Source organism: Bombus bifarius, unplaced genomic scaffold (genome assembly GCF_011952205.1).
Source record: "Bombus bifarius isolate JDL3187 unplaced genomic scaffold, Bbif_JDL3187 scf7180000008243, whole genome shotgun sequence".
Taxonomy (NCBI): domain Eukaryota; kingdom Metazoa; phylum Arthropoda; class Insecta; order Hymenoptera; family Apidae; genus Bombus; species Bombus bifarius.
The window spans coordinates 506,942-524,534 of record NW_022884537.1 but is presented as its reverse complement, the minus strand read 5'-3'; the positions used below and the strand labels follow the sequence as shown (position 1 = coordinate 524,534).

At 31.6% G+C, this 17,593-nt stretch overlaps 2 protein-coding genes and 1 pseudogene across 2 annotated transcripts in view; 1 reads left to right on the top strand and 2 right to left on the bottom strand.

Moving 5' to 3' along the window:
- Positions 1 to 594: 594 nt before the first annotated feature.
- On the bottom strand, positions 595 to 2,429 carry LOC117211768 (transposable element Tcb2 transposase). The gene has a single exon (XM_033455993.1). It carries the CDS (start codon positions 1,804 to 1,806, stop codon positions 1,375 to 1,377), a length of 432 nt encoding a protein of 143 aa, XP_033311884.1. The 5' UTR covers positions 1,807 to 2,429; the 3' UTR covers positions 595 to 1,374.
- Positions 2,430 to 4,078: 1,649 nt separating this feature from the next.
- Positions 4,079 to 17,593, top strand: part of LOC117211777 — a 377,618-nt gene continuing 364,103 nt past the window's right edge. Inside the window, exon 1 of the mRNA XM_033456000.1 lies at positions 4,079 to 4,722. Within this exon, the coding sequence (XP_033311891.1) occupies positions 4,627 to 4,722 (96 nt within the window). The 5' untranslated portion in view covers positions 4,079 to 4,626. The remainder of the gene's footprint in view (positions 4,723 to 17,593) is intronic.
- Positions 13,539 to 13,633, bottom strand: LOC117211785 (annotated as a pseudogene).

Sequence of the window (17,593 nt, the reverse complement as noted above, 5' to 3'; positions counted from 1 at the left end):
AGTGCAAAGGGTCAAAAACTGAGGAACTTTAGGACTTATTTGACTTAACTTGTATTATTTTTTTACAAAGTGGAATTTAAGGGATGGTAGGAGAAATCTAAAAAGCTTCAAAACGAAAAGTAGAAAAAAGGACTGTCCTAACATACAGTAACGAACAAAAGATTAAGAGGAAATGGAAAAATAGATAATTGATTTACTTTCCATAAAAAATATAAATACAGTGTTCTACTTTTGACTAATTAGACATTTGTTTGTATACTTACAAAAAAATTCCATTTTGATATTTTGCTCAGTAGCTAAGTTATAAAAAGACAGCGAAATCTGTATATTTCGTCGGTCAAAAGTTTAAGACTACACAAAAAATATTAATTTTTGGTAAAAAATTATAAACAATTTTTGTTTAAATTCAATATTTTTTCCAATCCTCCAAGCTGTTTCAATTGTAAAGTTCATTTAAATTTCTCGGTTTATAACCTTGTACTGTCTTTTTTATGATGCTCCACAAATTCTCGATTGGATTAATGTCTGGTGATTGCGACGACCACGGCAACACGGTAATATTTTCTTCTCCAAAACACTGTTTTACAACCCGAGCCGTGTGCTTCGGATCATTGTCATTTTGAAAAATAAAATCATCACGCATATTATTGCGTGCAAAAGGCAACATTGTTATTTAATTTGATATTTAATTGATTCACACAGATTCGGTTTTTGTATTCTGTATTTTACCACCATGTACAGCCATATGAACACACTAGATACATTCAGATAATTAACAGGTGGCGGACGCCAAAAACAAAAGAGCGTCGTTAGAAGTTGCACCAACTTTGCATGTAGCAACCAGTGATCATACCAACCTAATATTTTCCTCAACAAACATTGTGTTCTTGAGTATGTCCATGTATTGAAAACGGTCCATAATTCTTAGGCGATTGTTGGTGAAGGTGCCCACAAGAAATACTCTTAATGTTCAACAAAAAGGTTTATTAAACTATTAACACTCAACAGTCAACAATTTACGATTAACAATTAACGACTAATTATTAACTTAATTAAGAGTTAATAACCACGTATCTCGAATTGTGTTTGCTTCGCTATGACGCTTTCGTACTTCGCAACTAGGGGCAGACTGAATCTTTTGTTCGAAACCAAACGGATTCTTTTCTTTGTTGCTCCTCCATATCCCCACTACGCACGCGTTTATCAGATGTCCGCGACGGTTGCCGCGTATGCATTCTTCGAAATATTCGGCGAAAGAACCGTAGGGATATACGCTTTGAAGGTATAGCGCTTTGTGTCGCGAAGCCGTTGGAAAGTTCCGTGATCTAGTGCCGCCATAATTCCATCGATACGACATATCGGACCAGGATCGCCTCAAGAAAGACACGCCCACCCCACAACGTTCCCACCACCATGTTTAAGAATTTTTAAAACGCACTGTGTTTTCAAACTTTCGTCAATTCGACGTCTAACATACCGTATCCCGTCAGAAGAGACGCGATTGAATTTCGATTCGTCTGAAAACAACACCTTTTGCCAATCTTCACTTGTCCAATGTCTATGAGCTTTAGCAAATGCAAGTCGTCTTTTTCGATTCCTAGAACTCAGCAGTGGTTTCTTTCGAGGTTTTCGTCCCCTTAAGTTAAAGCCTTCTAATCTTCTCCTAACAGTTCTAGCACTAATTTGTGTATCGTTTTTATAGTTTATCTCCGCAGCAATATTAATTGCACTACGAAAATGATACTTTTCGCTCAATCGATGAATCCGGCCATCCATTTTCGGCGTTGCGTTTTCGTAGTCTTCCATTTTTCGGTTGATCGCAATACATGCCTGCCTTTAAGAATTTATACCAAGCGTGCTTACAAGCCGTTTTTGACCTGTTCGCTATATTTGCTATTTCAGTGAAGGTTTTGCTTTGATTTCGCAGCCTTACGATTTCTTCCCTTTCGTTTTCAACGAAATTTTTTCATTTACCCATAGTCTATTTCTACCTAAATGAATTTTAAGCAATAAAAGATGCACTAAACAATGATTTTGACATTTACTCATTTACTCATATTTACGTTTTACACAGATCGTCTTAAACTAATGTCCACTGTTTACGAGTGCTAAGCGGTAACTAACTGTTGCAACTCCTACATTGTTTATATTTAACTGACGGTCTGAGGTTACGAAGGTCAAACAGACAGCTATGTTATTCCAAAGAGACAAACCGAATAGAAGAACAATATGCGTATAAGATGTTTGTAATCCGGTTTACGAATAATTGTCTTAAACTTTTGTCTGCTACTGTGCAGTCACAATAAATATATATTTGATATATACTTGAATTTATGCTTTTGTCATAATTGTTGATTATATTCGTCTATTTCATAATTTTGTGAAATATGTTAAAAAAGCTCTTTTTTAACATTTTAAAAAATATTATTTACCTATAATATACCTAAATTTATTTCACAAACAAAGTAAAATATGTCTGAAATTAGTATTACAAGAAAAAGATTTTCATTGATAATTGTTTTCAATCAGAATTATATTTTTTCACTAGTACTGCATTGTAAGTAATGAAAGGATAAACATAGTTTTTTGACGTTCTATAAAATATATTGAATTTTTTTTTTATTCCAATACGTATGTATTATTATTAGCAGAACCTTTATATATCTCAAAAATCAACAGTCGACCTTCTTATTTTGTTTTAGTTAAATGTTATGCTTTAGTATTAAAGCGAAAGTAAACAGTTTAATATCCAAGTATTGTTCAAGTGCGAATTAATCTTAAGGATACTTATAAGTAAAATAATATCGTTTAATAATTTATAATGTAAGTTGATCCTACAAGCTGATGACAAAGGATTGAAAGACTTCAATTATTGTATAAGATTTTTTTACAAATTTTACAAAATATATTTGGCGATTATAAATTGTTAAACAAAGTGCCAAATTTTAATTAAAAGGATGAAGATGGAAGATTATATCGGTTTACATAGTCTTTTACTGATGGTTGTTTAGAAACCTGTAGCATTGATTTTGTAATTGTCAATTTAGAGGTACGAATTTAATTGATTTTCAAGAACGATATAATAATCACTTTTCCAATTGCAAGTATATTCCAAAAATAACGATAAATGAAGAGTATAGGAGAAGAACGCGATAAGTAATGTCTTTCATTTGTTACACGTAGTTTTAAAGTTCAGTACTCATTGTCAAACAATCCCAAAGTTCTTACCAAAAATGTCTGCTATTTGATCTTAAAGCTAAACGCGTTTTTCTATCTTTTTTGTAATTTTAAAGTTATGTATTACAGTTTTGGCTCGTATAATAAATAATAAGCTACTAGTTTCTGACTCGAAATAAGCAGTTCATTATCCCCTCTTCTTTATTTCTTATACAACTCGTCGACAAAGTGAGAGTTCCAAACACGAGTAAGAGGTCTGCGAAAGCCAGAAGCAATCAATTTTTGTGATCGAATGAACAATAACATCGTTTAGTAGAAGACGAATAGAATATGTATAATGTCTTCTCTCTCTAGCGTTAGCGATTCTAGAGTGTTATATGCTCCTCGGCCAATCACTTTTTGTTTCACCGCTATCTCCAACCTGTCGCTCGTTTCGCGTGTTTTTCCTTATTGCGTTCGAAAACAAAGTCAAGCCGAGTAGCATATATGATCCCTAATAAGCAATCAGTCGATCTCGATTCTATGTTGCTTATTTCGAGGTTGTACTTGTTATAATATTAAAGTATTATCTTTTTATAGTTATATCTTCGGTTTATAAAATATGTCCTTGTTTAAAAGACGTATACCTTTATATCTAAGATGTTCATCCGATTTTCAAATAAGATTTTATTATAATTAAAAATATTGCTGAAAATATATTTATCAAGTTTTTCTCTTGTGACCTTTAAATAATACGACCGAATGGTAATGCGTCTACTCTATATGTATAATATTAGCTACAAGTGGTTCATCCGAATCGTAAGTTAAGAAATGTTGATTGTAGCTGTAGGAGAGGGCACGCGTGTTCGCCGGGTGGCTTGAGTTTCATAGGATGGCAAGTGAGGGTGGCGCGTCGGCGATTACAGGGAAGGGGAATGCGCCGTCACGTCAGTATTCCGCGAACCATCGACGAGTGTAGTTCGTGTCTCGGTTCGTTCCAATTTTCTTGTCATCAGTGACTATATATTCGTGTTCGTAATTTGATAACCGAGAACATCGTGAATCGTTAAATTTATTTTTTGTTTTATCAATAACACTAATAATTTGTATGATTCGTCGTCCATGAACTTTTCGTCCGTAACCTTTTCGTCGTTCGTTCGTTGAAAGATGATGCATGGTCGGTAATGTCGCTGATTAAGGAGTACTGACTACCATTCGAGTAAACGTTGATAATAAATGATAGCAGGCAAATTTTGCGAGGCGTTATTCGAGAAATGTGAACGTTGACAAGACGAATTTACGCGCGATCGACGATTTTGCGCCGCGGAGCGCGAACTACGACCCCGTTGGTCAACTCGAGACGAGTAAAACGAGACGGCGTGGCGTCTGTATCAGCAAACAGCGTAGCTGCGTCTCGCGTTCGGATTGAAACGCGAGGAGTGGTTGTTGGAGAGTGATAAGAGAGGCGGGATGAGTGCAAGAGAAGTCACCCTTGTTGGAGGCTCTCCGTGGGGATTTCGTATGCATGGTGGGCATGACCTGCATCAACCCCTTCGTATCTCTAGGGTAAGTCTATTCATCGACCGTTTCACTAACGCCGATTAATGATCTTTTGAACGTAACTTAACCGTGAATATCGACCATTTAATATATATACTACAGTTAGATTTATTTGTTTTGCGTTTATCACGCATATACTTACGTATATCGTTTGACGTTGGTTCTACGTTGTTCAATGTCACGCGTACTTTGGCATCGTTTGCTCGGACATAGATGCGTTAACTCAGGCTCGTGGCGACAAACCTTTGTAGTGTTGTCATTGATAACTATTCAGATCCAGTCGCGTTATATCAGAGTGTGAATAAACTGTAAAGTTTGTAAAGTACTGTGGTATTTAATTTAATGTTACGTTTTTTGAGGAAGCTCATAATTAATATATTACAATATATAGTTATTTCTTCCAATTGAAATAATTTCTTTAATAAATATTTTAAAGTAGGAGTTTAATATGATTAATAATAACATAATTGTCAGTACTGCGTAGATGTGTACCTATGTAATAGGCTAATTATTATTGTTAGGTTATACTTAATATATCCATTATTATTATTTCAATTCGAGTAAATTATTATTGGATTATACATATAGGAATATTTCTGTGTATTGCGTCTTAGTTCGACCCGAAGCTATACATTTTTAATTACTACTAAATTATTAATTTAACACTTTTGACACTTTTGGTTTTGTGAATTATCAAACATTTTTTAAGTACAATGAAATTTGATTTTATGAAAGATAATTCGATAAATTAATTTTTTTTAGAGTACACAAAAAATAATTTTTCTTTAGATTTTTTAACTTCATCTATTTTTATAAAGCTGGAAAATCCGCAAAAGGTTGTGATGAAATTAAGGTTAATTAGAGCTAAAGCTGTTTAAAATAATAAACAATAAAGAGAATGTAAATGTCCAGTGAAGTACTTTATATAAGCGGGTATGAAACAATTTTAGATTTTTATTTCAAATTTATTTTAAAATGTATATATTTTAAAATACTGTGATTTTCTCTCTCTTTAATGTTTCGCGTACCCTCTGGAGATTTGTGTGAAAATGACGTACCCCGTAAATAGATGAATAGAGCTATAGTTATGGTATATAAAATATAACAGTGAGAATAAAATGAAATATACATACGTATATAGACATTAAATTTTGTACGCATAAATTACTGAAACTGATGAACTGAAAACAATGTATGGGTATTAAAAATAGTTTATACGTAAATATTCAGTCGCTTTAATCCATTTATAATAACAATATGTATGTATTTTACCGAAGCATATAAATTAACAATGAATTAATAATTATAAGCAATATTTATAACTTTATACAATTATCAGACTATAACGTTAAATTACCTATTAAGAGAACATAGAAATATGTGATATATATTATTATTTATTATATGTACTACTACATACATCTACTGTTTAAATATCATTGATTGTATTAACATAGGAAGTATTTCCATTGGTTTAAACCCTTTTTAATCTGACTTGTAATTCAAAAATTGAAAAATTTATCAAGTAACAAACTATTTCTGTCAAGTTCGGCAATTAAAAACGCCAGCTTTATTGTCGGTTATAATATATTATTATATGTAGCTTTGATGATTATAAAGTATAAATAATAAGTGCAGTTTGATTCATCCGTAATTCTCTAATTGAAATACATTTTTATACATAAAACTTGAGTAAAGTGTTAAAATTTGGATAATTTAAAGTTCGAGACGTATTTCAAAATCTTTTCGGCCCGAAAAATGTTGGCATGCAACTTGAATGTACCTTGTTATAAATATCGAGCCATCGATGTTTTGAACGTTGCCAGTAAATTGATACTTGGCACGGTCAAATAAGACGCATCGATTTCAACCACGCCATGTTTGTTGCACATATAGTCAGAATTATCAAAGTTTGGTTAAGACGTAACACTGGACGACAGCTTTGTATCTCGTGGTCGTTCTAAAGTCGCTTACGAATCTAGTAACTTGTGTTAATCTTTTGTTTAGTTTATTCAATTTTTTCTTCATATTTTGTAGAACGAATAAGAAAATAAACTTATCTATTTATTTATAAACTCTGATATAAAATATAATGCATGAGGATTAAATATAAGGAAAAAGATCAAATAATTATTCCAAATAAAGCAACAGTTCAATTTATTTGAAAATAAACTTGTTTGCAAATAAATTACAAAATTTTACTTGAGAAATAAATTATTCCACCTGCAATACCACCTAATGACAAAATCCGGAATCATTTAGTTGCCAATTCAATAGTTTAAATAATATACTCGAAGAGCTTGCAATATCACACTACTACATCGCAGTATTATTTTCAGCACATACTAAGTCTAAAGAGTATCACATTGAAACAAAGTACCTGTTATATTAGAGATAAATCGTCTTAAAACACTAGAGATCTGCTACTACTAATATTAATTTATGTACAAAATATTAAACATTTTATATTTCGTTTGCGATTGAAACTTTACTTTCTGTTTCAAAATATTGCATTCGTTGAATTTAATAATAATAATTCAACGTAATTATTTAACGACATAAACATTTTAATAAGTTTAATCAATATTTGTAAAATTAAATATAAAAGTATTAGTTTTGGCATAGTATTCTAATTTACACAAACAATAATTATTAGAAAACAAGCTTATATAATTACAATATTAAAAATTAAAATTAAAACGAGTAATCTATAACCCAGCAAATAATTTTATTTTCCTAGGACGAACTTGTTATTTAACTTATTATCAAAAAGACCTATTGGGTAAACGAGGTTCTACTGTGTTATGATTTATTCAGTCTATTTAAATATCTTTACATGATATTAAGTTTTGTGATTTAGGTCATGAGATTAGAGATTGTCTAACAATGTTATAGATACGCGAGCAGAATTATAATTGTGATTTATCTTATTACTTATTACCTTACCTTATCTTATTACCAAGGATATTTAAGGTGAAATTCTGATCATGAGATTCTTTTCAAAAGTTGATTTCACATTCAATATTAGTGCAATATTTCTAAATAAAAGATATCTAAATTATTTTTTTATTGAAAATTATTTATTTTGAATTATTTTTTTAGCATTGTATCATATGGTATTTTATTTCTGAATTGTAAATGTTTGTTATAGTAATAACACAATTATCAAATATTAAAGATTAGAGAATCACAGTAAATTCTAGTAGATAATATTTAAAAGTATCGAGACCTTAAGTCTATTGATAATCAAACAATAGATAAGTAAGATGAAGTAAAATAGAAAAGTAAGATGATTACACTTACATAAAGAGTCAAGGTTAAATGTAAAAAATGGACGAGTTAAAGGTAAAGAAATATAAGGACAGACGTTAACAATATAAGGTGTAATATCAGTAAAGTAATGAATGAATAACAAAAGACAAAATCGGAGATAGAGCAAAATTTGAGAAGAAGGAAAGGGACAGATCTTCGTTGGAGGCGAGCAAAGATAAAAAGAGTTCTAACGATAGAAAACTGATTGAAATATGGAAAGTCGCAACTGAAGGAGATGCAGAGGAAGACTTCAAGCAAACAGAGGAGCGAGAAAGAAAGAGAAAGAGGGATATTAAAGAAATTGTCTCAGAGAGACGAAGAGGCGAAAGGGGGAACAGTGTAGATAACAGTAAACAGAATGGTAAGTTTTAGGACAGAGATCATACAAGGAAGAGAAAAGTTACAAAGGAGGTAAAGAATGAAATAAGTAATTTGAGCCGGAGGATAAAATCCATATAGAATAAATGGACAAAGAAGGGGAGGAGTCGTGCAGAAAAATGGAAGAAATATTATAGAAAATGGAAGGGAGCAGGTAGAGGAGCAGAGGAAAAAATTAATAATTTTTTTGTTTTTAATATAAAAATTAATTGATATTTAATCGTGACCGGTCAAATGATCGTTCTTTGAAACAACTCATATTGCTTAATATAGAACGAAGATAATAACCAATTTGATAATGAAAGAATATAGTTTCTTCTATTTAGAAATAAATAACGTACATTTTATTCTTTTCCGCCGCTTTTTTTTTTTTTTTTTTTGTTACAAGTTATAGACTTCTGGATAGCACATTGTTCACATTTTTCAGATTTTGCTAGTCTTATTGTTTTTGCAATATCTTATCTTGCATGTTTTCCGTTCACGTGTACTTACATTTCTGACTGGTTCCGCTGGATCTTCTTTGCCCCCAGCTGTTGCTCTTTTTGATATTCGGTGGCAAGTTCTTCTCCCAATTGAAAGAAAAGTTCTTGCCTCGTATTATTGTGCCTTGGAATACCAACGTTGTTTTGGTTTGCTAGGTTCAAAGGTAAACGAACTCCCGACAAAATATTATCGTCGTCATTTGTAATCGTCAACCAGAGTTACATTTGTACTTCTTATAATAACACTAGTCGATACAAATAGACGAATTTTGTTTAGATTGCTCTCTAGGACAACCATTAAGGCGAGTCATATACCGTTGGATAGCGAGTCATTGATACACAAATTTCGAGCGAGCGACGATTACAACCGACATACACTATCTCTGTACTTGTACATATATTAATTTTAATTACGAATTCATCACTCGTCTCTTTATTAAGCAAACCAACGGACGATAACTTATCCAATTTATTATATAAAAAGGGAGAAAAGGAAGGGAACTGCAAGCAGTGGAGCTATGGCAGGAGTTAAAGGAGAGTGGGGTTAGGTTAGAATAATGAAATAGACTAGCAGGAAGAAAAATAAACGTAGAGGAATAAATATGGATTGTCTGGACAATGTATAGCAATAGAGAGATTGGAGGAGGATAACAGAAAAGAGGATAACAAAAAAAGTAAAGCAGAAGTTGGAATAGACAGAGGAGGAATTGTTGATACTGGGGGGAGGGGGGTGGGAGTGGGGAGAGATTTTAAAGCAAGAATAGGAGAAGAAGGAAACTTGTATAATGGAGAAGAGGGGAACATCAGTGATCAATGAAGTGATGACAGTCACAACAGGACACAACTGACAGAATTAGAGTTTTATTTAGGAAATAGAGTAGAATTTGATTACTAACCATTAATCATAGTAATAAGATTAGAAGGCAAAGAGATAGAAGAAGAGAAAGTATAATTTAACTTAGAAGTCATAAACAGGTATAAAATTTCAACAAACGTCAAAATATTGAAAGAGAAGGAAGAAGTATTTAGTACAAGAATGAGAAAATCTAAAAACATCAGTGAAAGAGACTATAAATAGGAGAAGGATAACAATGAAATAAAAGAAGATAGGTCATAAATACTAGTAGGGCAGATAATGCAGCAAAGAGGAAAGGAAAGTGAGTAGGTACTATAAGAAAATGAATGTTGCAAATAACGTTGCTTTGTACGATGTTGAACTACTGTTAAGGTACAATAGAGGTATAATGAATACTGGTTTCAGGTAGTTATCCGAATGTCCACTATTAAACTATCAAATCGTGACTAAGCTGCTACTTAACATTTTTGTTTCGCATTAAGGCACGTCTTTGTAATTTGTAATATATTACGTCTATCATGTGCGGTTCAAATACATTAGACGTATTAGCTTGTTGAAAATATACAAATATATATAATTATGTTCCATTTAAATGTATACTTTATCGCTTCTCTCGCTAAATCTACGGACACAAATTTTTCACAGGAGAGTTATTTGATTTTATAGACGAATTTTAATAGAATATTTAGGTTTATAATAATTAATAAATATTTCATTAAATTTCTTCTATCGAGTTAAACAAATTTCATGTGAAAAATTTCTTAGCGCTTTCAATAATAGCACATACTCTGCCAAACATAACTATTTCTTAAAAGTATTTGTATTAAATATTAGCAACTATCTTTAATTGTTAATATCTAATACAAATACTTTTTTTATTGTTAATACGAATAATTTTATAGTTTAGGTCGATAAGTATGTATTGTAGATTATTGTAATTTGATCTCAGTAATTTCGCGAAGTATCGAGATGAATTGTGGTGAATTTTAGTAAAATATCGTTAAAGAATATATACTACTTTATCGGTTACAAGTAGTGTTAAGACACATGTTTTAGTAGAAATTGAATGCTTTTTACTGTCCTTATTTTCTAGTTATTTTATTGGGCTGGCAACTAAGTGATTGCGGATTTTGTCATTACCACCTAATGTTAGATGGCGTTAGGTTTAGTTGTTATTTTATTCGTATTATACATTTAATATAAAATACTTAATAAAGAGACATTTGTTACAGTTTTCACAATAAATGTAACAAATAGGTAACCTAATATTTCAGAATAGTAATGCATATACGTATTGTATACTAAGATTAAAATGAACAAATGTGCCTGAATGGTAGATGGACCAGTTAGAGGATATATCATATTTTTATTCTGCTAGGTATCGTCAGTTAGTTCATTTCATTTGTTATATTCAATCTAAAATATATATTTAATTTAAATTCTTATTTTAAAGAGTTATATCTAATTAACATTTGATATAAATTTTTTAAAATTTTTATAAACATTTCATGAAAATTAGGTATTTATGTAATATAAACATTAGATATCCGTATAATTTATACACACATCATAGTTCACACTCGATTGTTGGATATAATCAATATTAGTTTTACATAAATTAATAGTTTTAATTAGTTTTACATAAATTATATGTAAGCAGTTATACATAAATTAATAAATGTATAGAGAAAACGAATAGAATGAAGGTTTTAAAAAATGACACAACAAAATGCGATAAATTCGTATATATTTGAGAATCGTATCGTGAATGGTTTGTTGTTTTTCTTTCCTTATGGTAGATTATTCTAAGAATCGTTAAAAGTAGCTTTCCTTGAGTTTTAGGAATTCTGTTAGCATATCTTCCAAAGAATGACTATCGATTTCTTTCGACCTTGTACAACTTGTTTCGTTTAGTGATTCCTGTTTTCTCTTCAGCAACATTATCCTGTGCATAAATAAATATGTAGATATTTTGCAATCTTATAATTGAGCACTTATTTGAAATACTGGCGTATCTCGTTTTCGTTTATACAGTTGTCATATTTACGGCAAGCTACTAAAATACTAAACAAATTACGTTTTTCATATAGAATAAAATAATTTTGAAAACAGCGATTTTTTATTTACAATAAAAAGTGATAAAGCTTAAAAAAATGATTTTGAACGCCCTCCTTCCGAATAGCGGGTTTCTTCATCACATTGCAATATTGAAAGTAACTACATTTATGCACTATCTTATTAAACGCATATTTAAATAGATATACAGCGATAAAAATAGAGATATACAGTTAAAAATAGTTTCTCAAAATATTTATGGAACAAAAACACATATGGGGAAAAGATTATATTTGTAGCTTAATTCAATGTCAAATTATATCAATAATGGAAAAAATATTTACAAACTTATATTTTTGTATGAAAATTTAATTTTCAATGTTATTTTGTAATTTTGTAGCATTGCTTTTATCCAAAAACGATAACTAGCTTTTTTGCAGACAAAATTTCACCTATTTTTATTTTGCACGAAAAGTATTCATTGAATTCCTTGCATTTATTCGAAGTACAAAAGCCTTAAAAAAATACAAATTTATCTAAAAGTAATTAAATGGAAAATAATAAAAATTCTGTGTTGACTTTTCTTGAAAATTAAAATTTCTTCAAAAATGTATTTTTGTTTGTAACTTGCAATATATCAAATGAGAAAAGAACGTTTCTCGAGAAATACTATTTTTCTGTTTAACTTTTTTGTATCTAAGTGAGCTATTGTAGTACAATTGTCATAGGTAATTTATTGCCATATACAGGATGGGTGGTAACTGGTGGTAAAAGCGGAAAGGGGGTGATTCTACGCGAAAAAAGAAGTAGAAAATATAGAATAAAAATTTTTTTTTTTTTCTTTTCCATCGAGACAACGATCTACAGTGAGATCCGTTATAACGTACCGCACGCGTACCGAGCGAAAATTCAAAGTCGATTTTCTCGAAAACAAAGCCTCAAACGAAAAATGTTTATTCTATATTTTCGACTTCTTTTTTCGCGTAGAATCACCCTCTTTCCGCTTGTACCACCAGTTACCAACCACCCTGTGTAGTATATATGTAAATCTGCAGATATTTGTATATGTATGTAGATTATAGAAATGCGATAATCAGAAAAAAGGTATACATACCTCGAGAAACATCCGTAATCTGAGGAGTCCCGCAATTTTATTTTATTATTTTTCATTTATTTCAATATCCATTTTATACGGTTTTATACACTAAAATATTGTGATATTTATATGAGAGACATTATTCAAGTATCATAAATATATTGCATATAAATTTATAAGATTTATAAATCAAATATATAAAATTATGAATTAGTTGAGGGTTACAATAGCTTTGCAACATCGTAAATAGAAAATGATAATCTCTTTTTTTTTTTGTACGTGGAGAAATCCTCATGGACACTCCGCCGCTGCGGCAGCAGCAGAGCAGTGTCGGACTCTTACCGACTAAAACTCCGCGATGTCCTGCCTACGCGTGTGACAGGAATGCCCGGGGGGGCCTCCTGCGAATTACTGTCGGTGCCCTTCCTGCGTCCTCTTGATAATGAGCCGATCCTATAAGTTCCCTAACTGATTAATCTGACGCTAGGGGAGGCCATTGCCCCTAGTGCCCCATCCTCCCTGCCAGTCGTGACCTAAGGGGGGCAACGGTAGAGCAGCCCTGGGCCGCCTAACCGCCATCACCCTCCGCCGTGTTACCCTACTATGGTAAGAGCTTCTTCTCTCTCTCTCTCTGTCCGCTCCTTAAATTTGGTAAGTGCCGCCGAAAGTGCCTTACCTTATATACGTGTTCCATTCTTGTCTAGGGGAGTGATAAACGTCTCTCCTTTCATACTATAAAAAAAAATTTTTTTTTTTTTTTTTTACGTGGAGGAAATCTTCATAGACACCTTTCCAACCCTGTGGCCGAGGAACACAGGGCGGCACAAGGTAGTGCCGGATTCTTACCGGCTAAAACCTCCACGAGCGGGACGGTAGACCAGTGCGAGTTAAAATTCGTCGGCCCGGATTGCTTGAACAATTACACCCACTCGTAGTAAAGGTATCACACAACAGTCAAGTAAGGCTCAGCTTGCCTGTTGTATATTACTTCTAAGAGATAGATTTTTGGGTTTCCCATCCTTTGAAAACATATCCTGGCTAGAGGGATTCGAACTCGCGACGCGTCGTCTTCAGTTCTGAGCCTTAACGAGCGTAGCTGGCTGCCCCGCCGAAAAATGGTCATCTGATAGCTTTTCAAGTATTGTAAGTTACTCGATGTAAGTTTCTGTAGGAGAAAAGAATCATAGATCTACAATATAGCATCAACAATTATTAAAATCTAGAGTTTGTTTAATTTTTTATGTGCTCCTGAGATATTTACATGAAATTATAAATAAATTAGAAAAATATTGGTATGTACGACTCATTTGCTCTAAATGAACCGTTCCATTAGGAAATGACCTTAATGTTCCATTTGCGTTTACATTGACATTATTTGCAATATGTTTACATTCTGGAGTCAGAGAGAAAGAACGAAAAAAGAGTGAACAGTATCATATTAATGAAGAAACAGGAAATTACTTCTAAGCACAAGAAATAGATCACCTAAAACAAATTGAACTATTACAAAATTAGTTAATGTACGAAGAACTCTTTCAAGCAGGAGTTAAATAACGTCATAGAGGGCACAATTTGTTATTAGCTTCCTTGCAGGAGGGCACGCAGGAGAAATATGTAGATCAACTACAGTTTCTAAGAATAAAATTACATTTATTTACATCGCGATCTCTTTGTTCCATAAAGGGAAGTATTAAGTTGATACAATACAACAATAATATTGTACTTCATTTGTATAATATTGTGATAATATATTAAAATATCTCCTAAATTTAATACTTTTCTCCGAAGCATTTACATAGGAACACCTAAATATATATCTCCGTTATTAATTTTCCGTATGGAAAATCTTTAGAAATGAAAGTTATACTTTTTAGAGGGACAAATAATGGTAAGTGATATTTTTTCTGAAAGTTAGTCTTTAAAAAGATTTCAAGATCATCATCGTTCTTTTAACGAAACCATATATTTTTTAACACATCAATTGATACATCACGATATTTTTTATAGAAAGTTATCTACCATTGCATGTGCCCCTTCAGATAACTTTGTTCTCTGCAACTTTCCATATAACCATTTCCATTGTTAATATAATTATTAAGTGTGTCCATTTAAATGTTCCACCCTGTGTTTATCATATATTAAAATATTTCCTGATATATGAACTAATGGTTTTTGACGTAAACTGCTATTAAGCGCTCAGATGAAATTATGAAATGCATTTACCAACACAGGAATGTGATTGTACTATGTTTAAAAAGAATGTAGTTGACGTTTATGTATTCTCTACGTATTCAGATGAAATGATACTAATAACGTCAAATCGTGTCCTTATTGACAACATTCAACTCCTTTTTAAAAAGTTCTTCCATGCAATAAGTAATTTTGCAAGTTGAAAATTATGAAATAGCTGTGTCATTCTATTTAGATTATGTTATCTCATGTGGTAAGGAATACAGTTTTTTGTTTCCTTATCAATATAACATTATTTACTTTCTATATCATTGCGGAATATAAACATATTGTAAATAACGTCAATGTAACAGTCAATGGAACTTTGAGATCATTTTCCAAGATAACGGCTCATTTGAGGCTTGTATAAGAGAATGCAATAAAAACAAATTGATCTTGAAATTCAAATTCGAGATGAATATTTTTACAGCACCCTTTTTAAAAGAGATCTTCAATTAAACAGATCGGTCAGATGAAGAATCGATCGGTGTAGAATCGCTGTAGGTATAGCAATTTTTAATAGTCTGTTACAAATGAACTCTGTTGGTAAAGAAACGTTACCTTTTCCTGGTGAAAGTCTCTGACTATTATGAAAATTACTTACAGTTCTCTTTGACCATCTAAATTCTGTCTTCCTCCAGCTTGTTGATTCTTTGCCCTGAAACCGCTCACATCAGAATGTGAACGGCAAAGGACACAGTGAATGCCTTTCATTCACGCGATTTATCACAAAGTTGAATATCGTTGGTACTTGGCACGGAATAATAATCTTCCCTCATCTTTTGTCATTCATAGTAAAAAGAAGAAAGGTAGGAGCTTAATCGATGTCCGTATTCACAATATGTCCGAGCATAACAGATATACAGGGTGGTTGGTAACAGGGTGGTACAAGCGGAAAGGGGGTAATTCTACGCGAAAAAAGAAGTCGAAAATATAGAATAAATTTTTTTTTCATCCAGACAACGATCTACAGTGAGATCCGTTATACCGAGACGTGATAAAGTGCACGCGTACCGAGCGAAAATTCAAAGTCGATTTTCTCGAAAACAAAGCCTCGAACGAAAAATTTTTATTCTATATTTTCGACTTCTTTTTTCGCGTAGAATTACCCTCTTTCCGCTTGTACCACCAGTTACCAACCACCCTGTATATTTCTAACATTTATATACATTTCTATATAGAAGTGTAGAAAGTACCTATCGTGTTTATCAGCTTGGAAGAATTGCGGACATTACGTTGCATATCTTCTGATACACATATAAGGAAAACAAATAAATATTTATTCTATCTAAATACTCTAAACCGTATACACATTATTACAAATATTTGATTATTATAAATCTTGAAGTAATTACCTTAAGAAAAACTCTACACCTTTTCTTTTCTATATCCGTAACCTGGAGACCGCTGTTACGAGGAGAATAAAATTTAATGAAACAAAAAATTCGAAATAAGGAGAGGTCCGTATTATTGTGCCCTTGAATATAAATTTTGTTTTGGATCACAAGATCTAGAAACAAAAGAGCTATAAGTAGATTTCTATTGGTGTCTCTTGCAGCCTTCAACTAGAGCTACAAAGTTAACTTTTTGGTAATGTCCTTTGCTATAAATATAAGAACGTGCTCCCTATCGCTTTTCTTCCTGTTGCATTGTAACACTGTAAGAGTGAGGATCTGGATCAGCATATACTATACCTGTATTTATATTTATACTTATACCTATGCTTATTTCAATATATTTTTTATTACAAATTCATCCACTCGTTCCTCTATCAGTCAACCTCAACAATAAATATCTGTACGTTAAAGTAATACATACAATTGTCTTAAAAAGAAAAGATACCAATCTTCTTGCTAATGTCCTAAGACATACTTTTGCGATTATATTTATCTTATATAAATTGCAACAAATGTTATCTTTATGAATAGAAATATGTAAAAACTTCCACATGATCAAAAATATCATTTTAACTTTTTCTTTAAGAGTTGATACATATTATTCTACTTAAATTTAAAATTGAAAGTATTCTATTTATCTAGATTTTTCAAATATTCTATATTTTTGTGGTCTGTGATGTAGTTGAACATGTATTCAAAATACATATGTGATTGTTTCATGTATATGGAGCTTGTCATGAGTATGGAGCTATCCACCAATGCTTATTCATTGGTAGATCACTGATGCTGCCTCTGGAGATTTTAATACGCTTTAATAAATCACAATCTTCCAATCAAACGATTTGTAAGATTAATACGTTATTCTATTGCTGTTCATTAGTTCATTTGTTGTGGAACAGCAATGTTCATCAGTAAAAAACAATTTATTCATCAGTTGTTTAATAAAAGGTTTGTTAAATGTACCAATTACAAATCTTTATAATAAAGCTTTTCATTTCTCGCTTTTATTTTTGTTTAATACAAAAATTCAGTATTAATTAGTAATTATAATTATCATGTTATAATATGGATA